The sequence below is a fragment of the Canis lupus genome, chromosome 5 (assembly GCF_011100685.1).
Source record: "Canis lupus familiaris isolate Mischka breed German Shepherd chromosome 5, alternate assembly UU_Cfam_GSD_1.0, whole genome shotgun sequence".
NCBI lineage: Eukaryota > Metazoa > Chordata > Mammalia > Carnivora > Canidae > Canis > Canis lupus.
In genome coordinates, this window is record NC_049226.1 from 24,517,215 (window position 1) to 24,542,094 (window position 24,880).

Sequence of the window (24,880 nt, forward strand, 5' to 3'; positions counted from 1 at the left end):
ATTACAAAAAAAAAAAAAAACTAAAAAAAAAAAAGGTTGCATTTGGAAGAATTGTTACATTACTGTACATGTTCTTGTAATATCTTCATGATGACAAACATACAAAAAAAGTTAAAGGACAAGCTGAGGAAAGACAAGAAATAATGACATGGACACAATTAGTAGCAATTATTTTTATCACTTGCATGTTTTCATGCCCAAATATTCTGTGACACAGGGAGGTTATTTAAGATTTGTATTTGTTCCCTCTGTGAAGTTTCTAACCTATTATGAATTATATCCAATGATGGCATTCTAATTACTTTACAAAAGGAATTCAGTTTGTGTATTTTAGGTCTTCCATGTAAATCAAGAGGCTATTTGAATGTGTGGGCTCCTATATGGTCTATGAGCCACTAATGCTCCCACTTACGTGATTTTAAAACCACCTGTGAAATCCCCATTAATCAAGAGAACCACAAAACTCAAACATCTATTTGAATCCTTGCAATTCTTGCTATGTTCAGCCATACTACCCTTTTAAACATGTTCCTCAAATAAGCCAAGCTCACCACAGCACCTCAAGACCTTTGCCTAGAAGAGAATGCAGATCATTCAGGTCTAGTGTCAATGTCCCCTCACTAAGGCCCTCCTCAACCAAACTAAGAAAACTGTCTTTCCCCCATTCCTCTCTGCAGATCTACAGCCAAGGGCTTAAGCATATAGATTTAATTTGACTTTGAGATTGAAAATTTTAATTTAGACTTACAGAACTTTTTTAAAAGACCAGAAAATTAGAGATGGAGTTGAAATGTAATCAAGTGGCAGGGAAGAAAATTCAAAAGAACATAGCTGAAAGCAATATTTAGGGGAAAAAATCATTTCATTGTAAGTAAAATAGTGCCCCCATCTTCTGAACACTCTTGATTATACTGTTTCCATCATAGCTTGTTTCTACAAAACCTGCCCAAATGTGTCAGTATTTACACATCTGAATATAAGCTCCAAAGATTAGGGACCTTGTCTGTCATATTCACTACTGTATCACATTTAGAATAGTATCCAGCACAGAATAAATGCCTATGTATTTGTGGAATGAACTCCATTAACAAAGATCATATATCCCTGATATTATCTGGAAATACTACAGGTATTGTGACCAATGTTTTTAACCTGAGCTGTCACTTGTTCACAGAGCCTATCAGGCACTAAGTTTTACTCTATCTACTACTATATGCCAAAGCACAAGTAATGGCTTTCTGTCACAACTGGGTTCACCAGGACACGTAGCAAAATATCTAGCAAGAAACCCCTGCCTTTGTCTGTATGTCTTCTCCACCCTTCTTCTCTGCCCACCAGATGGAGGTCTAGTGTCCTCTTGAGACCACCTGCAGTATAAAATTTCCCTTTTCTAATCCACTGATAAATGGCTGATCTCTCAAAGTTTCTTCTAAACTGTCACGTTCTGGGCAGCCCAGGTGGCTCAGCAGTTTAGTGCCGCCTTCAGCCCAGGGTGTGATCCTGGAGACCTGGGATCGAGTCCCACGTCGGGCTCCCTGCATGGAGCCTGCTTCTCCCTCTGCCTGTGTCTCTGCCCCTGTGTGTGTGTGTGTGTGTGTGTGTGTGTGTGTGTGTCAGGTTCTGTCTATAGCAGTAATATACAGCACCTCCAGATTATGGCATTGTTCACTTATTTTCACAGAACATGAACAATGCTCACGTTTACATTTATCACAGATTTATAATAACTAATTTAGTTCACCAACACCCATAAGCTTGTATTCCTTGTCTCCCTAGGTCATGTCAAATGTAACCATGTCTCAAGAACAGAACAGGAATGAGGGCAGGTGGCTTGAGGGACCATGTGCCTCTTACATGCCCATTCAGAAGGGCAATTTCCCTGAACTCAATAAAAACTGACAAGTTAGGTTCTAAATCTCACTTATGTTCGAAAAGAAATTAAAAAGAATCATGCAGTTGTGTATCTTAACCCTTCACTGACAACATTTACCTCTCAGTAATCACGTCCATATAGTTCCTTGCCAAGCATGTTCCAGACTCCGTGCCTTTACGCTGGTGGTTCCTGTTTCCTCCACCTGCAGATCTTCTCCTAAATATGTTCATGGTTTGTGCCCTTGCTTCATTCACGTCTCAAGTCCAAGGTCATCTCCTCAGAGGCCTTCCCTGATTAGCCCATCAAAAATAACACCCATCTCTCTCTACCCTGACCCCAACGGTTTTTCTTTATAGCGTATCTGACCTATGTATTTGCTTATATGTTTTTTGTCTCTCTCTCCAACAGAAATATAAGCTATATAAGGCAAGAATTTGCCTAAATCACCAGCTGGAATTAGAAAATACTAAATACTTACTGAATGAATTTATTTGCCAGAGATTTACTGATTCCCATTAAGGTTTCAATGAATATGGGGTCTTTGGCACATATGCCCCTCATTCATGACCACCTCACAGTCAGATTTTGAATACACATAAAAGTAATGCTGAGTAACAGGTTTTATGTATAGAGTCGAGAATAAATTGAGGGCTTGACAGTATCTCTGCTCACATATTTTTCAAATATTCCTCACCATCTACAGAACTTTATTTCAAACTTCTTTGCCTGGTATTGAAGACCTTTCACAGCCCATGACTTTCCCTTGTACTCTTGTCTCCTAGTGTTTCCCATATTCTGGGTCACTGTACTCTGACAACTTCAAGAAACACCGTTCACAAGAAGCAGGCAGTCCTGCTTCCAGCACAGCCAAACTAATCTCTCTACTCCCACTGAAATCTACCCTAATCACCACCTACAAGTCTACCCAGTCTTCAAAATCAAGCTCCAGTGCTTGATCATTCCACCAGAAATGATTTCCTCAGTCTGTGAGGGACCACATAGCATTTGCTAAAACTCCTTAAATTCTTGCCTTAGAGAAAATCATTAGCACCTTTTAATCTCCTTTAGTATATGGTGAATTCCCAAAGACGACAGAGGTTTTACACATCCTTGTATTGTTCATCGTGAATAATAAGGATGTATCTAATGAAATCATTTTAATAATGAATTCTAGAGAGACTCTGAATCTCTCCTTTATTATTTCCATTTTCTTCCCTCTCAAAAAATAAAGTTTCCACTGAGAACAGACAGCAGCATGCTTCCTATTTCAGTTTCAAGTTGGGATTCTCTAATGGACTGGTTTTTATACTTCTATCCTCTTCTCTCTCCCTCTCTCTAGATCTAATTACAAGGGAACAGAACCAGAAATTCCTCCTTTTAACCAATTAACACCAGGTAGTAAGCATCTACAGTGCACAGAAATATCACTAGACTTCTCTCTCTTTTTTTTTTTTAAAGATTTATTTATTTATGATAGACAGAGAGACAGGCAGAGACACAGGAGGAGGGAGAAGCAGGCTCCATGCCGGGAGCCCGACGACGTGGGACTCGATCCTGGGGCTCCAGGATCGTGCCTTGGGCCAAAGGCAGGCACCAAACCGCTGAGCCACCCAGGGATCCCCTAAGACTTCTCTTTTTAGGCAATTATCACTCACTTATGAAGCACCTACCATGAGTGATCACCACAACTAATGGTTAAGGCATCAAAAGATTAATAAAATAAAGTCCCTGCAATAATGGGGCAATCGACCCTGAAGGGGAGTTAGATATGTAAATAGACTATGCAACTAATATGTAAGGCATAAAGCAAAAGAAAGAGATGCAGTGCTATGCCTGTGCAGAGTAGGCAACAATTTCAAATGAGGGAACTAAAAAGGGAGGAATTTGGGCTAATGGTCTTAATAATGAAATGGATTTTAACAGACCAATACTGAGATGGTGGTATACTAGTGAACCAACAAGGACCCAGTCAGGTAGAGGCAGGTGTGTGTGAGAGGCGGACAGAGGGGGAAGAAGAAAGGAGGGGGTAAGGGAGACAGAGAGATATTAGGGAGAAGACCCAACTGGAAGGATATCAAAGAATTTGAACTATCAAAGGTATCCAAGCAGGAAAGTGATATGGTCAGAACTGTGTTTTGGTCCAGAGCTCAGATTAGAGTTAAGAGATAAAAATAGTGAAATCATGGGAGTTCGGACTGCCCCAGAAACAGAAGTACAAAGATAGAATAGGGCTGAAGATTAACTCCTGAGAAACAATCACACTGGGGAGGAGAGGAGGGAGGTCAGTGAAAACACCAGTGATCTGAGAGATAGGACGTGACGGAGAGAATCTCATAAAAAATCAAAAGGGAGGTGGAGATGGTCATCACGGTATGGGAGAAAAATCTCATTTGGCAATCAGGAAGTTGCCACTGCTCTGGAGATTGGCAGCCTGCTTCACCATGAGCATCTGGGGGTACGGGGAGGGTAGAGACACAGTAAATTGGGGCAGAAGGTGAAGAACTCCACAGGCAGCCGTGGGGGCTGCCTTCCAGACAACCAGGGGAACCGAGGGCAAGAGGAAACAAGGCCACACAGGTCAGGTTTCTATAAGGAGATGTATGAACTTTCTGACCTCTCAGGAGTGAGAAGAAGGAGACTGAAACAGAAGAACAGAGCTGTTGCTGCCAGGTTCTGGGGAGAGTAGAGACTGAAGAGCACTGGAGGAAGAACACAGCAAGCACCTGGAGACTGAAGGGAACCAGAAGAATCTGTAGCACTGACCACAGAGTGAAGAAGGGCACTCAATCCACAGAACTGCGCACGGCAACAAGAAGTAAATGGGGGTTGAAATCTAGCAAAACAAGATTTAAACAACCGGTATTTGGAATAGGATACTCAGCTAGAAATGAAAAAAAAGAGCACATAGGCCTAGATACTGTAAAACAAAGGACACAGAATTACATGTTAAAAACAAACTTAAAGGAGTCATATTGAAAAATTTAGGAGATATAAACCCCCTCAATGATCAAGCAATTGGTCATTATTTACAACAAAATATACAACACAAATCTTTATATAATCAAAAGATTTCCAGAATCCAGCCATAATCTACCTGGTTTATATAGACAATACAATCATTATTATATCAAATTCCAATATTTAAAAAGTGGTTTTTATTGCTTTGCTCTCTGACTTGTAAGTTTCCTATCAAAGTTCTGAATCTTGTTATCTTTCGTAACACATTAGCTACCCTTCCAAACTGTCATCCACAAACTCAATGAACTTAACTCCACCCAAGTTACTGGCAAGTAGGAAGAAAACTTATTTTTTCAGCAGGACACTAAAGGCCTCCCTTCAGGGTTGATGATTTATCACTTTTTCTTCAGGTACAGCTGTTTATGATAATTAATCCAGTTCTAATTATATTCTCATCTAGCCCACGTTTCTCTATTTCGACCACAAGACATGATAATTCTGTCAAATATACTCTTGTGAAACCTAACTGCATAATGTCTAAGGCATTTCTCATACAAACCAGTCTGAGTCCTATCAAAAAAAGCAAATGAGGCTAATTTGGCCGCATCCCTGTCAGCTCTATCTTTATTCAAGGTATCCCCAGACTTGAATTTGAGTGATTCTATGAGTTATGTTATGGGTCTGTCCTGGTAGGGTCTCATTGCATTTCTCCAAGACAAACTTTCCACTTTTTAATTAGCTACTTACTTCTTTAAGTATGAATGAGACAACCCCCTCCCTATTCCCAATATGGAAAGAAAAAAGAAAAAAAGTTTTACTGGCCATCTTCAACATGTAAGCTTTTGATGGTATTGACAGAAAAATCAAACGTCTTTTGATTAATGTCCATTATAGGACGTTATTTACATGTATTTAAAATCACATACTATGTAAAATAAGATTCAGAAATTCTTTCTCTCCCTTTTCAACACCTCATAAAACAATTCCATCGAAAATTTTCCAGTGTATCTATGGCATCTGTCTTCATGCTCACTAGAGTGAATGAATCATTTACCTGATTTTTTCAAAGCATTATCACCTTCCTTTAATTTATAAAATTTGTCTGAGTTACAGAACTTTTTGAATCCTTGTGACCTTTTTCTTTTTTTTTTCCCTTGTGAACTCTTTAACCTAAGTCCTAAGTGCTCATTTTCTATACATTTGAGTGGTTTCTTTAATTCTATAGATGTGTGTTGGCTATGTATATTCATAATCTCCACGAGGTAAGCACTCACTAGTGTTTACCCAAGTAGCTTCAGATGTGCACCTTCTCCAAACAATCCTTTGTAAGGCTTCGTATGGAGTACAATACAGTGACTTGCTCCTTCCTGAGACAGAATTTTTGAGGGAAAAAGATCTTGCTTTACATCCAAGTAATCAAGTCAAAGAAAGAAAAAAAAAAAAATCACAACGAATCAGGAACCCAATTACTTTTCAAACGCTTCAATGAATAACATTAGCTACTGCTTATGTAAACATCTGAGAAGCTCCAACAGGAGTCTTTAGAAAGTAAACAAGTTTTCTCTCTGCATCTACTAGAACTTTGCTATCCTGTTCTAAATTCGTTTTCTCAGAGAAGCCACCGCGGTAGTAATCCTGGTTATTTACGGGGACTGTGTACTAACTCAGTGCCAGTCACTGTTTTAAGCATTTTACATACGTTAACATCGACCTTAACAATGCTCGTGAAATAGGTGCTACTGATGGTGCCATTTTACTGCTAAGGAAACCTAGGCACAGAGAAGTTAAGAAACTTGCCCAAAGTCACACAGCTTCTAAGTGGCAGATAGAGTTTCGTGCTAAGCCCCTCCTCCTTTTGAAAGAAGACAGACTGCCTGTTAAATTAGTAAAATTCGGTCTACTTTTCATAGAACAGTCCCATCAGTTAGGCAATTATCGGTAGTGGAAAGGAGTCCTACGTGAGGTTGCAGCCTACTTCTCTGTATTTTCCATTCTGTCTGTTGTCCCTGTGCCCTGCGTTCCTATTCCCCTCCCGGCTTTCTGCCCCTCTGGGCCTCCATCCCCGGGGCCACCCCACTGACACAGACACAAAACTAACTTTAACCCTGGTCTTGATCCGGTGGCGGCGCGGAGCTCTGAAAGGCTGGGAGCGCCTCCCCCGCATCACCGGACGGCGTGCTGCCCTCGGGCTGCGTGCGGGGTAGTTTCCCGAGGAAAAACAGAAGAAATAGGAACTCGGGCTTGGGAGCCACGAGGGAAGCACAGCGAGCACAGCGGGAGGGCGCGAGCGCGGGGGAAGGCACCGCGAGCTGCGCGCCCCGGAGTTGCGTGCGCCGGGACGAGGCCCACAGGCACGGGGAAGGCGGGGGCCAGTCGAGGCCGAGACCCCCTGGGCAGCGCCTCCTCGGGTTTCCGGTTCGCTCGCCTGGGACTCTCGCCGCAAGAAGCAGCGGAGCCCGCGGAGAGCTGCGGCCCAGCGGGTGAGCGCCCAGCATCTACTCGCGTCGGGGCCACGGTGGCTCCCGGGCCTCTGCCCACCCCGCACCGGGGCCACAGCGGCTCCCAGGCCCGGCCCCGGCCCCGTCCCCGTCCCCTGCCCTCCCTGCGCCGGGGCCCCTGCCCTCGGCCGGGCTCCCGTCCTCCCGGCTCCGGGGCCCCTGCCCCTGCCCCTGCCCCTGCCCGCCCCGCCCCTGCCCTCCCCGCGCCGGCCCCCGGCCTCCCCGCCCTCCCCGCCCCTGCTGGGCAGCCCCCGGCCTCCCCGCCCTCCCCGCGCCGGCCGGCGGGACGGACCGTCCGAGCCTCCCGGCCCCAAGGCCACAGACCCGCGTTCCGGCCGCCGGCGGCCACTTCCCCGACCTCCCCCGCGGCGGACAACCCCCGAGCCCTCCCACCCTTGGCCGCCGAACCCGAACCGAGCCTCCGCCGGAGAGCCAGCGCCGGCGGCCGCGGAGTCCGACCCGGGCTGGCCGGAGGGTCTTACCTTTAACAGATTCGACGTCGCCATGTTCCTTCAACTTCGCCTCTCGCGAGACGGCGCGAGATTTCGTGGCGCTCGGGGCCAGGCCCCAGGCGGAGGCCCGGCTGCCCAGCAGAGCCGAGCGGCCCGCGGGCCGGCACGGGGGGTGCACGGGGCGCCGCGGGGGCGTGCCCACAGCGCTGACCTCGTCCCGGGCACTGGAGCGGCCTCGCTCGTCCCCCTACATGGTCACCGGGGCTTGCCCACGCCAAAGAGCTCATGCAAACGCCCGGGGAGTCGGCAGCGGCGAGTGGGGAGGAGGCAGCAGGAGGCGACCTGACTTGCACGAGGAAGCATCGACGCCGCGAGCACCCCCGATCCTTCGGATTAGCCTTTGTGGTTCCACCCGCGGCGGCCACCCGCAACGAATTTAGCTCGGCTTAGGCCCGGCGGCTCGGGTTCCGCGGCAGCGTCACGTGACGCGGAGGGCGGGGGCGCGCTCGGGAGCGAGCCTAGGAGCCGGGCCGCCGCGGCGGGCGGGCGGGCGGGCGGCAGCGCCCCCCCTGCTGGCGGGACCGGAGAGCTTCCCTGCGCCCCGAACCGCTACCCCACCCCGGGCCCGGGCCCCGCGCGTGCAGGGGGCGCCGCCACCCCCACCCGAGGCGTGGACCCTGCGTGTGCAGCGAGCCGGTGTGCAGGGCGCGCCGCCACCCCCACCCGAGGCCCGGACCCCGGGTGTGCAGAGGAGACGCCTGTGACAGCTCGCTCGGCTTGGGTTCGGCAGCTGGGTCCGTAGGAACTGGCACATCGAAGGCGTCCAATAGATGTTTGCTGAATGACTGAATGAGTCACTGCACGCGCAGAAGTGACAACTATTAATATTTCCAACCCAGAGTGCCTGGCGCTGAAAATATCCATGCAAGGTTGTTCAGGCACTGAGTAGTAATGTTGGATTTCCTGAAGGCACATGATCCTAGAAGGTACTCACCATAAAACTCCAAGCTTTGGCCTTTTAGACCAGGAACCACTGGTTCGGGGAAGAGAATATAACTCGCGGTAGAACCTACACACAGTGTCCCTGGTTTTTATATCATACATGTTTACAAACAATATTCCTTCCTACATTCATAATATTTTAGGGGAAAAAGATAATAAGATCTATGGAGCAAAATGCAGCCAGGAAGAGGCATGAAGTTTGCAACGTTGCAGAGAGAGACCCAAGCAGGCCTCCCTGGGAAGATGCCATTTTGAGCAAAAACCTGAAGGAGGTGAGGGGCGAGGCCAGGCCCCGTGTGCAGGAGCATTCCAGACAGGGGATGGTGGGTTGGCAGGTTGCCCAGAGTGTGGCAAGAACAATGAGAAGGTTGGTGTGTGGACCGCAGAGACAGAGGAGAGCAGATCATTCAGGGCTTGGTGGACCCCCCATAAGTAAGCACTGGCTTTGGTTCTGGGTGAGATAGGCTATACTGCAGGCTTCCGAGCAGAGGAATGGCAGGATCAAACTCTCTCTACCCTGTAAATCGTAAACAGAAGCAGAAGGGTCATGTAGGAAGCTTCCCCAGTATCTCCTTACATAACACATGATCGTGCCACCTAGGTGTCCTCACTCTGCAAATGACTTCTTAGAGTGATCTAGGCATGATTCAACCATGACAGGATAATAGAACAAGGACTCAGATCCACTGGGCCTGGGATGTCCTGGCAGAATGATAAGGGAGGGCTTGTAGAGGTGACCTGACTGGTACAGTGATCTGGCCAAGGTCACACAGCTGGGTCAGAGAAAAGGCCTAGTCCACAATAAACTATGTAATCAGTTATCTTTGCCAGGGAAACTGGGTTTTATCTTCAACCCTAAGCCAACTCCACTGCGCAATTTAAGGTGTAAATTGATAACATTATAATCAACCTGATGCATCAGTAAGATGACAGGCTGATAAAGTAATTGCATTAATTAATGGCTGACACTGCCTAAGACTCCAATTAAGTATTTCATACTTGTTGGGCTGCCTGTTAAGTACTAGGCACCAAAATACAGGATTTAAATGAGCAGAGAAGACCCATGCCATCTTGAAGCTTATTGTCTAATAAAGGAGCTGGATGTTAAGTATAGTTACATCAAATATTATTTAATTGGGGGTGTCTAGCTGGCTCAGTTGGTGGAGTGTGTGACTCTTGATTTTAGGGTTGTGAATTCGAATCCCAGTTTGGGTGCAGAGAAATTACTTAAATCCTGCATTAAGGGCACCTGGGTGGCTCAGCAGTTGACCATCTGCCTTTGACTCAGGGCGTGATCCCAGAGTCCTGGGATCGAGTCCCACATCGGGCTCCTGTGGCCTGCTTTTCCCTCTGCCTGTGTCCTTTCCTCTCTCTCTCTGTGTCTCTCATGAATAAATAAATAAATTTTTAAAAAATATATATACTCTCGCAGTCCTTTTTAGACATAATAACTAAAAAGTCAAAGCCTGTGATTTGTAAGAAGCAAGAAACAAAAAGTTTTTTGCATGCAAAGATAGTATGTAACGTTTAACCAACATACAGCTTAATAAGAGAATTGGTGAAAACCTAGAGGGACAACAAACCTAGAGCGATTTACAAGATTTGAGGGGTGAGAGGAGAGAAACAGACCCAAGAGTTGGGGGATAGCCGTTGGGCTTCCCAGACCCCTGGAGAGCACACAGAAAAAGAGCCCACCTCAAGACTGCACCACTGCCTAACACCAAGAAGACGCATGGGGCCAGCCCTAGGCCTAACCCAGACATGAATCCAACCATGGCCCTGTGTCAGCTTCTATTCTTATTCCTAAGCCTGAAGATCCTTCTTTGCTCTGCCAGGGAATGTCACACATTACCAGAGCTAAGCCATCTGCTGGTAGCCTCTCAGGAAGGCTATGTCAGAGGGAGCCGCCTTCATACATCTTGTAAGACAGTTGTCTGTGCCTTCAGTCAGCGCTCAGCCCACGGCACTACTTTATACAGATGACTCCCTCTTCCGTGGCCCCGAACACTTCTCTTTTTTTTTTTTTTTTTAAGATTGTATGTATTTATTCCTGAGACACACACACAGAGGCAGAGACATAGGCAGAGGAGAAGCAGGCCCCATGCAGGGAGCCCGATGTGGGACTCAATCCCGGGTCTCCAGGATCACACCCCGGGCTGAAGGCAGCGCTAAACCGCTGAGCCACCCCGGCTGCCCTGAACACTTCTAAACTCCATTCCCACCTCCAGAAAGTGGGGCCTCAGGCAAGATGGGTGGCTGGGGCAGGGCGTGGGAAGGAGAGGAGAGCCCGGCTAGCAGCTGCGTAAGACAAAAGAGAACCACCCCGAGATTTCCACCCACAGGACCAGGTCAGGAGTGAAACTTCCACAGCTCACTTTATGCACATCACTCGTCTTGCAAATGTCTTCAACAACCCAGTCCCTTTCCCCACCCGTCATGCAGAAGCAATATAGTCACGACCTTGAATAAACCCTTCTATCTTTTCCATGCCTACACCCAGGGAGCTGAACATCACCAAAGAGCCCAAAACCAAGTCCAGTGGTTTCTCTTGAAACTCCCAGACTTAGGGGGGGCACCTGGGTGGCTCAGTGGTTGAGCATCTGCATTTGGCTCAGGTGGTGATCCCGGGGTCCTGGGACCAAGTCTCATATCGTGGTCTTCAGGGGAAGCCTACTTCTCCCTCTGCCTATGTCTCTGCCTCTCTCTGTGTGTCTCTCATGAATAAATAAATAAAATCTTAAAAAAAAAAAAAACAAACCTCCCAGACTTAGACCTCAGATGAGCACGTAACACAACCCAGTAATCCTGGCATGTTTGTCTCCAGTAGGTTTACTCTTCCATTCCATTCCCTCGTACACCTACTTCATTTCAAACCTCTTATTCCCCTGCCTCCTCCGTCCATACTTCACTGCAAACATAAATGGCATCTTTCTTTTCTCCTCCACCAAATCTTGAAACTACCATCCCTCCATTTGCAATTCTTTTCCCTGATCGAACTATATTGGCCAGGCATCTACGCCAACTCAGGACCAATGCTTCTTCCTGTATTCTGGGTCCTCCCTCAAGGGCTCCCTTCTCCCAGCACACTTCCACCTCTCTTGTATCGTCAATTGTTTTTCCACTATCCTATGTCATTCCCATCCCCATAAAAAAAAAAAAAAATCAGTTCATAAGCATTTTCCACCTTGAAAGAAAAGAATCCCTCCTCTGACTCTCTTGCCAATTCTAATGGTCATTGCCCTGATCTTACTGCTGGCACCTTTCAGTGGCGCTCTCCACTTCCCTGTCCTGAAGCACTCTCCTCACTTGGCCTCCATGACTGCCAAGTTCTCCTTTTTGTTTCCTATCGTCTGGTCTGTCTCTTACTGCATGGCTAGCCCCTTCCCTGCCACTTCACCTTGATGGTTGTAGTTCTTCTGGGCTTCATCTTGAACCCTCTTCTCTCCACACGTCTCCTTTAGTGATCTCATCAAGTCTCCTCATCTAAATATCACCTATAATGCTGAGAACTTTCAAATATATCTTTCCAGCTTTGAACCTCTCTCTTGGATTCCTGATTCATATACCCAACCACCTGTTGGTCATCTTCAGATCTCATAAACATCTCAAGTATGACACGTTGAGAGGTTGAACTTTACCTGAGCCCTATACTCCCAGAACACAGTGATGGTTAATCCCCTCAACATTTTGTTCTCCAGAAGTGGCTTCCTACAAAGAACCACCCTTCTCCATATACCTTAAACTGTCCATTCTTTTTAAGGATTCTCATAAAACTCACAGATGATGCCCTCATTTACCTGTGACAAGGCCAGACACAGGGCCTCAAATTCCTATTCTTTGTCTCATAATGATTAGCTGAACTGTTTATCACCTCCTGCAACTAGTCAGACATAGAGACAAATGATTTTCGTTCAGATGACTGGCTAAGACTCCCCCTGATTTATTAATGTACCCCAAACTGTCAGAGCACCCCATGAATAACTTATCTACACTTCCAGGCAAAACCATCCTGCTAAGGCACTCTGATCTTGGATCTGGCATGCTCTCCCCATTGCAATAGCCTGAAAAAGGTTAGCTTCCTTATTCGCCTGATGTCATTACCTTTGCCAATGAGCGAAACAGAACTTCTGATTCTTGTCTCTGTTCTCTGCCATTTCCATACCTTGACCTGGTCTGCACCTGCTCCTCTCTCACTGCCGCCCCTCCCCCCCAAGGCTTCTCTCACTCATTTTATTTATTTATTTTTTAAATATTTTATTTATTTATTCATGAGAAACACAGAGAGAAGGAGAGACAGAGACACAGGCAGAGGGAGAAGCAGGCTCCGTGCAGGGAGCCCAACATAGGACTCGATCCCAGCTCTCCGGGATCACGCCCTGGACTGAAGGCGGCGCTAAACCGCTGAGCCACCCGGGCTGCCCACTCGCTCAGTTTAAAGCACCTCCACCCAGGTGTTAGGGTCAAAAACCGAGCATCATTCTTCCTTCCTCCTTTCTCCCCACCCCCTACAATCAACGTATCAGCAAATCTTCTTAAGTCTGCTTCCCAACATATTCTGGATCTGTTCATTCCACTCCACATCCCCTGTCATTACATTATGACAAGCCAAGGCAACTTCAGCAGATCCTTAACTATGCTTCTCAAATCCGTGCTCTCAACAGGTGTTATAGGTTGGAGCCGGTGGAAGGATCACCCACCACTTGCTATGTTGTAAATCCACCAAATGATACATTAGAGAGCCTGGACCTAATTTGGACCACTGAAGGATTATTCATTTCAATAATGACTCTATTATTTAAGGATAACAGTCTATATATTCCTTGTGAGGAAAATGTTCATTGATCCTGTCATAACTATCTCCTTTGTAGGACATATAAATCAGTCAGCATTTTGCTCATTTAAGTATTTTTATCCTCACTGAAATCCCATTTTAACTCAGCAGAGACAAGAAATCCACAAACATCTATTTGAGGGCTTTTTTATTTTTTTAAATAAAGATTTATGTATTTATTTTAGTGGGGGAAAGGGCAGAGAGAGAACCTCAGGCAGACCCCCTGCTGAGCACAGAGCCTGATGTGGGGCTCAATCCCATGATCCTGAGATCATGACCTGAGCCGAAATCAAGAGTTGGATGCCTAACAGACTGAGCCATCCAAGTGCCCCCATTTGGGAGCTTTTAAAGTATTGGCCAATCCCTTTGAGCCATGAGGAACTAGTTCTATTTTTAAATTTCAGAAAAAGGATAATCCACAACCTTACTGAAAATTTTTGTGGCCTACTTACTAAAGAGAGAAGAGACTAGCATTGCATTATTGTAATACTGAAGTAAACATTTTATATCCCTAGGTATACTTTAAAATCCAAAATACAGATATTGGTGAGGAAAAATGAAGTAATTATTCTCTGCTTTAGGGATAAGAAAGTATTTTATAGCATGCCAAATATTAAAGAAAAAGGAACTTTCTATTAAACATAATGGAGGCTTAATAAATATGTCAGTCCAGCTATGGTCTTGTCTCACTCAGGAGTCAGGACCCTATTTAACAGTTTTATTGGATGAAATTTCCAGAAGACATGAAGATTGTGAAGATATCTAACATGTATAAAGGCAAAAATCATAATTTAAAATATCTCATGGCAAAAAAAAATTAAAAAATAAAAAAATAAAATATCTCAAATGGGGGTTCCTGGGTGGCTCCGTCAGTGAAGCATCTGCCTTTGGCTCGGGTCATGACCTCAGAGTCCTGGGATCGAGTCCCGTGTCGGTCTCCCTGCTCAGCAGGGAGTCTGCTTCTCCCTCTCCCTCTGACCCTCCCCCTGTTTGTGCTCTCTCTCTCTCTCTGTCAAAGAAATAAATAAATAAAATCTTTAAAAATAAAATAAAATATCTCAACTGGCTGGAATAATGGGCTAATGTGACAATATTTAGTAAAGAAAGGAGAAAAAACTAGTCTCATGATCAAAAGCCACATGAGTATGAGGGGTTAGGATGGCAGGCAAACATTGGTGTCTGTAAAAACACTTAAGTATTTTTTAACCTGTGGGTTCAAGATTCTTTAAAATATTCATGACCACTCCAGGGTCTTATTTTAATAAATTCTCACATTTTGGTACAAGCACCTTCATTTTAGCATTGTCAATAAGAGCAGAAAATATTTTTAAAAAAACATTAAAAAAATTAAAAAAACATAAAAATATGGCAATACATGAATGGTTAAATAAATCTTACAAATATGTAACAGAATATTATTTAGTTATTAAAACTCATAGAAGGCTATTTACATGGGAAAATATTCAGAATATGATACATGAAAATACAGGGTATTTTCAAAGTTCCACATAGGTACTAGAACTCTAACTTTGAAAAAACAAACAGACCCTACAGTTCTACTTCCTACTCTGAATAGGGGAAAAACTGGAAGAAAATATTCAAAATTTTACCAATGCTTGCCTGTGGATGATGGAAAATGAAATAATTTTTATTTATTCACTTAAGATATTTTAAAAGTAGGCTCCACAGCCGGCATGGAGCCCATTGTCAGACTTGAACTCATGACCCTGAGATCACGACCTGAGTTGAGATCAAGAGTCAGAGGTTAAACAACTGAACCACCCGGGTACCTCCATATTTAATTTTAAAATAACTCTATGATGCAGGGGTGCTTGGGTGGCTCAGTTGGTTAAGCCTCCAATTTTTGATTTTGGTTCAAGATCTTGGGGTCATGGGATTGAGTCCCACATTAGGCTCCAGGCTCAGCACAGTCAGCTTGTTTCTCTCCTTCTCTCTTGCTTGTGCATGCTCTCTCTCTCTCTTAAAGTGATGAATAAAATATTTTTTTAAAAAACTAAAAAATAAAAATTAAATATGATAATGCATGTTAAACAAAATATATTACACATATAAGCACTCAATACATGTAACAATTAGAGCTAATACATATAATACTATACGTAGTGCTCTTTGCGCTTCACAAACATGAATACTTTTAACACTGGAATTAATCCCCCCTTGTGGAGAACTTAAGTATCATTTAAACTTCACATCCAGGGGCACCTGGGTGGCTCAGTGGTTGAGCCTCTGCCCTGGGCTCAGGTCATGATCCCAGGGTCCTGGGATCGAGTCCCACATCATGCTCCTCGCAGGAAGCCTGCTTCTCCCTCTGCCTGTGTCTCTGCCTCTCTCTCTCTCTCTCTCTGTGTGTGTGTGTGTGTGTTTCTCTCATGAATAAATAAAATCTTAAAAAAAAAGAAAAGAAAAAACTTCACATCTGGCTCATACAAATGATCTGGTAGAAGGGAAAAACCAGTGATGCAGAAGATGGAAGGGGGGAGCTTACCAGAACCCTTGCCCTGATGAGGAGAGGGTATGGCCTTGGCTAGGAGCATGGACAGTCACACAGCCGCAGGATGGTCATGATGAGCTGTTGGAAGCTGATGAAATAGTTGGAAGTAGATGAGCTGTTGGAAGTGAGAGTTCTCTTCTGGTCACTCTGCCACTCAAGTTGAAAGCCTGACGATGTGGACATTGTGAGAAAAGAAGATAGGAAATTATTATTTACGATGGTGGGAGAATAAAGGGACTGAGGAAACGCATTCTGATTCCTAGGAAGCCCCAAAGACACACTTGAGACTACCAGTCCTGAATTTTATTTTGTTAAAGATTTTATTCATTTATTTGACAGAAAGAGAGCACAAGCCGAGGGAGCTGCAGAGGCAGAGGGAGAAGCAGACTCTCTGCTGAGCAGAGAGCCTGATGTGGGGCTCCATCCCAGGACCCTGAGATCCTGACCTGAGCTGAAGGCAGACACTTAACCGACTGAGCCTCCCTGGTCATGAATTTTAGTTGAGACTGCTCAGCATAGCTAAAGAAACTAAGACTCAGCAGGGGTAAGTGAAGTGCCCAAGGCCTCACATTCAGCAGCTCAGATGCAAGTTCTAAATAGGTGTAGAACAGGATGGAACAACACCTCAGGGTGTTGCTGAGGGCGGATGATGGAGGAAGTTGGGCATACTTGTATAAATATGATGTAAGCATGACGATGGACCATGGGATTGAAGCTGAGTTGGGACCATGAAGAACAGTGAAAAGTTAGAAGGATCAAAGTACTGGTCTAAGGATTGTAGCCAAGATACACTAGGGGACTGAGTTGACAGGAAACATGAGGAGGGGGCTGAAGGGTGAAATCAAGCTCAGGCTGTTAGCGGTTGCAATGACTGGTAATAACAAGGCTGTGCTATGATCCGGAGAAAGGATAGTTGAGGCAGGATGGAAGACAGGACCCTGGGAGAGAGGAGGTTAGGGAATTGAGAAGCTAGGCATCCCAGATGCTTCTGGCATCCTAGTCACATCCCTTAACCCGTTTCTGATTTCAGCAGCAGCTATGGTGGAGAACACTTCAGTCTTCCCCTGACAGCTTCCCACCTCTCCTCTCTGCTGTCACTTCAAGGTCTTCTGCCTGAGCCCAGGAGCCTCTAGGTTCACAGGCATGTGCAGCCAATGTGAGGAAGATAATGCTTCAGGGAACAACCTTCAACCAATAGGGTCAGGAGCCAGGCAGTAAGGGACCCAGCTTCCAGTCCTTTGAGAGACAATGTTGTCAATGGACTCAAGTCTCCTGTGTTCATGGTAGTGACCTTCATGCCACCCTTTACAAAGGATTTTCCATCTTCTCTGTCTCATTCTCCTCGCTCCCTAGTTCCTGATTCCTGGATTATCTCCCAAATAAACTACTGGTATGTCAAGTCCTTGTTTCAGAAGAAACCCTACTAAAACACCAGGGTATTCATAATCTTCTGTGTTAATATTGAAATCACTAAGAATTATGATAAGGGTCATGTTGGAGAGAACGATAGTCAGAACTTTAATTAAGGAGAAAGAGCATGACCTAGGGGGTCGATGTATTACTGTGACAAGGAGGGCTAACGGGTGGGTCGTCCATTGACACCCGACTCAAAACTGAGTGCTTCTAGGGAGAGAATGATTTGGAAGTGGCAGCAGGAAGCAAAGAAGACCAGCACACGGACTCCAGGCTGGTGGTACATCAGCCATCCTGTGAGAGATGCAGGAGAAGCAGTGACTTCGGGGGTGAATAAGAAAGTAAAGAGTTTGAGGATACAGAGGGTTTTACTGCCTGTCCAGAGGCTTGGAGGCTGGGGTAATGGGAGATGGAACCAGAGGGGGGTAAGTGCCAAGGGTAACTGAGGCATTGGGACTTCTTGTGGATATAGACATAACAAGGCTAACGGCATAATGAGATTGGTTTTAATGGGATAAGAGCAAATAGTGGGGGAGAGTCAGGCAGTAAGGTGGGATGGGCATCTTGCCAGAAACAGAGTTCTAGCATTCCCTCTTCTCTGTGACAGTTAAAAGTGTGGAAACTGGGGAGGGTCTTCCTACTCCATTCAAATTGAGAAGATTCTTGGGAATTCTCTCTCTCTCTTTTATTTAAAGATTTTTATGTAATCTCTACACCCAATGTGGGACTTGAACTCACAGCCCCAAGATCAAGAGTTGCACACTCCATCAACTGGGCCAACCAGGAGCCCTAGGAATTCTCTTGATCCTTATTAGAAGGGCAGGGAACCCAGGGAGAAACATGGGCTGAAGTACTGAGAATTCTGGAGAAAAATTTTTTAAAAAGATTTGCTTTATTTATTTGAGAGAGAGAGAGAGAGAGAGAGACAGTGAGAGAGAGAGCATGAGTGGGATGGAAGGGTACACCATTGAGCAGGGAGCCCAAACTGGGGCTTGATCCCAGGACCCTGAGATCATAAACTGACCCAAAGGCAAGACACAACCAACTGAGCCACCCAGGGCACCTCTGGGGAACAAATTTTAATATATAGTTTGAGGCTAATGTTCTCAAAACAACCGGTGAATTGTCACCTACTCTTTCCAGCTTCTTCATTAACAATCGTTTAACCAATGCCTGAAGCTTATGATTTAATTGTATTTTCTAGACAAGGATGAATTAAATAATATGAGGCTTATGATATTCTACTTATATAATAGAAAATAACCCCCAAATCCTGAAAAATAGAAAAAGAGTCTAAAGATGAAAAGTATTGCAGGGATGCCTGGGTGGCTCAGTGGTTGAGCGTCTGCCTTTTGCTCAGGGCATGTTCCCGGGGTTCCTGGATGGAGTCCCACATGGGGCTCCCCACAGGGAGTCTGCTTCTACTCCCTCTGCCTGTGTCTCTGCCTCTTTCTGTATGTCTTTCATGAATAAATAAATAATATCTTTTTTAAAAGAACAGTTTTGCAAAACAACACCATGAGGCCCCAGAATTGTCAATTCTTGAAAAACCAGTGATTGGGTATATGATTTCTGGAACCAACAGGTATTTTATTTTATTTTTTTGTTTATTTTTTAAATTTTTTTAATAATAAATTTATTTTTATTGGTGTTCAATTTGCCAACATACAGAATAACACCCAGTGCTCATCCCGTCAAGTGCCCCCCTCAGTGCCCGTCACCCATTCACCCTCCTCCCCTTCCACCACCCCTAGTTCGTTTCCCAGAGTTAGGAGTCTTTATGTTCTGTCTCCCTTTCTGATATTTCCTACCCACTTCTTCTCCCTTCCCTTCTATTCCCTTTCACTATTATTTATATTCCCCAAATGAATGAGAACATATAATGTTTGTCCTTCTCCGATTGACTTATTTCACTCAGCACCAACAGGTATTTTAACCAACTTGTTGGGTTGTATCCTATGAACGTTCTTGGAGTCGAATTATCTTCCACCATATCAGCTCGTGGCGGTGACTTGGGATTTAGTGCTCCTCTTGTCTGAAGGATGGTTTCACAGAAAAATTATCAACAGAAACATGCTTAAGGCATGTTTTGCTTGAACTGTGGGGTTGTGAGATTAAGTGAGATCAAGACCTTCACTTCGAGACCGGATTTTTCTTCTCTTCTCTGAGGCTGCCTCATCAAAGACTCAAACTCTAGATCTTTGCTCCTGTCCCATCTGCGGATCTCCCCTGCTTCACTCTCATGATATACCCTAACTCTTCTACATGTAGGAGAGGAGTGGTTAACCTGCAAATGAGTTCCAAGTTTTCTGACATTTCTGCTGGGCCTGTTTGTTTCAGTGCCCAAGTCAACCTCATCCTTGTCCCCTTCCTCTCCCACCGAACAGTTCACCAGCAGGTAGAAACCTTCCTCCTTGGAAAAAGAAGAGGAGTCAGAGGTCTTAACTCTGTATCCTGGCATCCACCAGGGAGTACTGTGGGATTTGCAGCCCCTGGGGTGGGGAGTGTTCAAAGCTCCATCTCATAGCCTCCCCTAGTGGTACATCAGTTAACTGCAGAGGCAGGATCCGCTGTCTCAGATGACCTTGACTTTGGGCTTAAGGGGGATTTCAAAGAACCTGGAAAAAACACACAGACACCCTGATACTTCTAATACTTGTTTCATTATCTATAATTACACAGACAACTATTCACTTTCCCAGTACCAGAAAAAACAAGCAACTTTATCTTGCCTAATTAGTGCTAAGTAGAAGCAGAAATTAGCAGCTGTTGGCCAATTATAACTTTTTTTTTCATGCTATCACTTGGAGACCTCACATCTTATTAGAATTTTATTTTAAAATTCTATAATAATAGAATTTTACTCAATAATAGAATTTTTACTCAAGCTACTATCATTCAAAAGCTTATCCAATTTATTTTTTAAATTGTTTAGACAATTTGCAAGATAAGGATGAATTATGAAAATAATATCTTAGCAATAGAATTTACAGACTTTCTACCCAAAACTCAATTTCCTAATTGAATGAAACCCAAAGTTAATTGTCAAAGTATTTTTCTGTGCTAAAACAATCCAGTCATTGTAACACAAAGGATGTGTCTGCTATATTTTGCTTAATAAATTACTTATGACTTATGAAATTAAAACATTCCCAGGCTTCACAACACTAGGCAATGAAGTCACATCAATATATTTTTCAAGTTTATTTATTTTAGTAATCTCTACACTCAATGCAGGGCTCAAACTCACAACCCTGAGATCAAGGGTCACATGTTCTACCGACTGAGCCAGCCAGGAGCCCTGGTGTCACATCAATATCAAAACCTAACTTTTGCCACTTCATGCACCAACCTCCATTTATGCCCTTCACTCTTTTGTTTTATTTTGTTAGTCTCCAGGGAATACTTCAAAATGTTCAGGATCAATGCTGGTTGTATTCAGCCTCACTAAGCTCCATCGTTTACAATGCATTGGTGATTTCAGGGGTCCCTGGGTGGCTCAGTCTTGAAGGGTTTGCCTAGGGCTCAGGTCATGATCCTGGGGTCCTGGGATCCTGCCCCGTGTTGGGCTCCCTTTTGGTGGGGAGCCTGCTTCTCCCTCTCCTTCTGCTGCTCTCCTTCTATGTTCTCTCTGTTTCAAATAATAAATAAATAAAATCTTTTAAAAAACTAAAACCTGGGACAATCTGGGTGACCCAGCGGTTTAGCGCCGCCCTCAGTCCAAGGCCTGATCCTGGGGACCTGGGATGGAGTCCCGCATTGGGCTTCCTGCATGGAGCCTGCTTCTCCCTCTGCCTGTGTCTCTGCCTTTCTTTCTCTCTCTCTGTCTCTCATGAATAAATAAATAAAATCTTAAAAAAAAAAACCAAAACCATAATGTATTGATGATTTCAGATAATACAGTTAGAAACTAATTATGCCAATGGACAACAAGCACAAGGGGACCAGTAGGGCATAAAATATTTATGGTATGGTAGTAAAGCTATGCTGGAGATTATGTCTTGAAAGGGAGGCCAAGTGTCTTCTTTTCTTCTCTTCTCTCTGAATAGAACTCACCCCCGCAATTGCCGATGGGGTGGCTGGAGTACAATAGCCCTTCTTCAACTCATGCAGCTTACAAGGTACTATAGCTGGAGTCCATCTGCTGGACATACACAACAATCAGCTCAGACTAGCAGGGAAACTTCTTACATTTACCTTTTATTTTTTTAAAGATTTTATTTATTATTTATTTATTTATTTATTTATTTATTTATTTATTTAAGATAGTAAGAGAGAAAGAAAGAGAGAGAGAGAGCTTTGGGGCCGGACAGAGGAAGAGGGAGAAGCCTACTTCCTGCTGAACAGTGAGTCTGATGCTTGGCTGGATCCCAGGATCCTGAGATCATGACCTGAGCTGAAGGCAGATGCCTAACTGACTGAGCCACCCAGGTGCCCATACATTTACCTTTGATATGGTTTCCCCTAAATTAATTTGTATATTCAATAAAATTCTGATAAAATACTTACATGATTTTTTTTTGTTTACAGAAACTTGACAAGCTGATTTAAAATGTATTTGGAAGAAACATGTAGAAGAACAGCAAAGAAAAAAATTTTTTTAAAAACAAAGGAGAAAGAAAAACAAAATATAAAAAACAAACAAATGAGGACTTGCCCAGCTACATAATAACCCATATTACATTTACTTTTTCAATGCTGATTTCTTTTATCTTTCAGAACACTTTTTCATCCTAAGAAATTTCACAAAAGTAGAAAAATATCACAATAGAACTCCATATGCCTACAGTATTAGATTCATACTGCTGCTGTAACGAATTATCATAAATTTAGTCACTTCAAACAGCACAGATTATTCCCTTACAGTTCTGGAGGTTGAAAGTCAAAAGTCAAGGTGTCAACGTAGCTGCATTTCTTCTGAAGGTTTCAGGAAGAATCTGTTCCTTACCTTTTCTACCTTCTAGCAGCTGCCTGCATTCTTTGGCAGGTGGTTCCCTCCTCCATCTAGCCAGCAAGCAGCAGAGCATTTTCTCTCTTTGACCCTGCTTCCCCTGCTTCTATTGGCACAGGGTCATCTTCTCTTTTTGGGTTTGACCCTCTTGCCTCCCTCTTATAAAGACTCTTGTGATTACATGAGGCTCACCTGGGTAATCCAGGATCATCTTCCCACTAATCAAGATCCTAAATCACACCTACAAAATTCTTTTTCATTCTGGAGATCAGGACATGGACATCTTTGGGAGATGGTCCATTATTTTATCTTCCATCCATACCAGCAATTCATGGTCACTCTTGTCTCATTTATACTTCCAATCTATTATTTTGAAACAAATCCCAGATAGACTGCCATCCACATTTTAATATGCATCTGTAAGCTGCAAGGATTCAATCTAAAAACATGACAATAGGGATGCCTGGGTGGCTCAGCGGTTGGGCAGCTGCCTTCAGCTCAAGTTGTGATCCTGGGATTCAGGATTGAGTCCCGCATCGGGTTCCTGCAAAGAGCCTGCCTCTCCTTCTGCCTATGTCTCTGCCTCTGTCTCTCTCTCTCTCTCTGTGTCTCTCATAAATAAATAAATAAATCTTAAAAAATAAATGAAAACACAACAATAAACTAATATTGTACTAAACAATCAACACACCATGTCTTGATATCATTATTTAATATTCCGTTTTCCCTGATGGCTACTGCTTTTTTACAGTTAAATCAATACAACCCAAACGGTTAATATTCTAACTTGTAAACTTCTGAGATTCCCCACTCTGATGAAAGGTGTGTTGTCCTAGCTCGCTGTCCATTGGCAACATTCAGTTGTCTATTCCCTTGGGGATTGCCTAAATTATAGGGAGCCACTTCACTCAAGGCCCAACTTCTACAACTTATCAACAAAAGAATAAAAGGCTGGGCCATCACCACCTAACTCTGTCTCAGAGTCAGCTTCCTGAAAAATCTGTCCTGTGACAGTTGCTACCAGGAAGAAGAGTTTCAACAGAGAAGCAGCTAAAATGGGGTTTTAGAGCTGAGTCACTTCTTACTATTATGATGAGGACACCATCTCAGATTGTTCACACTTTGTCCGGTGGTGAATTAATTAAGAAATGCTGGAAGGAAAGTCATTAGCTGGTGCACTATATAAGGTGTCTGAATAAGACAGGCCAAGTATAGGAAGGTAACGATAGTAACTATAAGAACAATGGTATTGGGTGGCTATCGCTAAGTACAAAAAAAAAGATGTTGAAAATCTGAGAGCGTTAATTGCCAGTTGCAAACTACACGTGAGACTCAGTCTCCCTGGTAACTTACACAGAGGCTGTCATCTCTTGACAGTGGGAAGGTAAAGAAAGCCAAATACCAGGCCCAGGACTTACTCATCAGAGTAGCTGAGCTCCAGAGAGACTTCAACTCTGACAAGACAGGTCTTCTATGCCACAGTCAGGGGCCTGATTGAAAAAGAAGGGGAAGGGATCCCTGGGTGGCGCAGCGGTTTGGCGCCTGCCTTTGGCCCAGGGTGCGATCCTGGAGACCCGGGATTGAATCCCACATTGGGCTCCCAATGCATGGAGCCTGCTTCTCTCTCTGCCTATGTCTCTGCCTCTCTCTCTCTCTCTCTCTCTCTGTGACTATCATAAATAAAAAAAAAAAAAAAAAAGAAAAGAAAAGAAAAGAAAAAGAAAAAGAAGGGGAAGCTGACCCATGGCCTGAGGATATCCAGTCCTCAGACATGATGGCCTACAGAATCTTGAATCATCAGACTTCCCTTCAACCTCTGAGACTGAGAACCCACCCCCTCCCATTAAGAACTTGCACTTGGCTTGTTGATGATGCAGAGATTTTTTTTCTTTCAGAAGGCAACATGTGCTTCCCCTCCAGGCCTGAACCAGGGTTAAGACACAATATAACCCAGTCAAGAATATACTGGGCCTGATAAGGGAGAAAAGAGACTACATCCCAAGAGAAACAGCAAGACTGCCTATACATGGTGGCAGGTCCTGGGGGACTGGGCATGCTACTAGCTTCTGAATGTGCTTAATCAATAGGCCAGAAATAGGGTGGATAAGGGATATATTATTGATTTGGGAGCATTTTCACAGGATCTTAGATTTAATGCTCTGACAAGAACCCCAGGAAATGGTACCAACTTTCTCATAGGTTGCCCTCCAGAAACAGAGAGGAAGTAATGTCAATACATGAAGTTGAAATGCTAGAACTGTTATGACCGATAGCAGAAGAAAGGGTTAAAATGCTCAGAGAAGTGAGCTTGCTGAAGTGGATGTACAATGTAGAGTGGAAAATTCTCCCAGTGGCAGTGCTTCAATGGAAGGCCTGGAGGATACATCATA

General features: G+C 44.2%; 1 protein-coding gene across 1 annotated transcript in view; it reads right to left on the bottom strand.

Moving 5' to 3' along the window:
• CUL5 (cullin 5) overlaps positions 1–8,278 on the bottom strand; it is a 95,639-nt gene extending 87,361 nt beyond the window's left edge. The window contains 2 exon segments of the mRNA XM_038536286.1: positions 7,812–7,838; positions 7,841–8,278. Coding sequence (XP_038392214.1) covers positions 7,812–7,838; positions 7,841–8,068 — 255 coding nt within the window. The 5' untranslated portion in view covers positions 8,069–8,278.
• Positions 8,279–24,880: the final 16,602 nt, after the last annotated feature.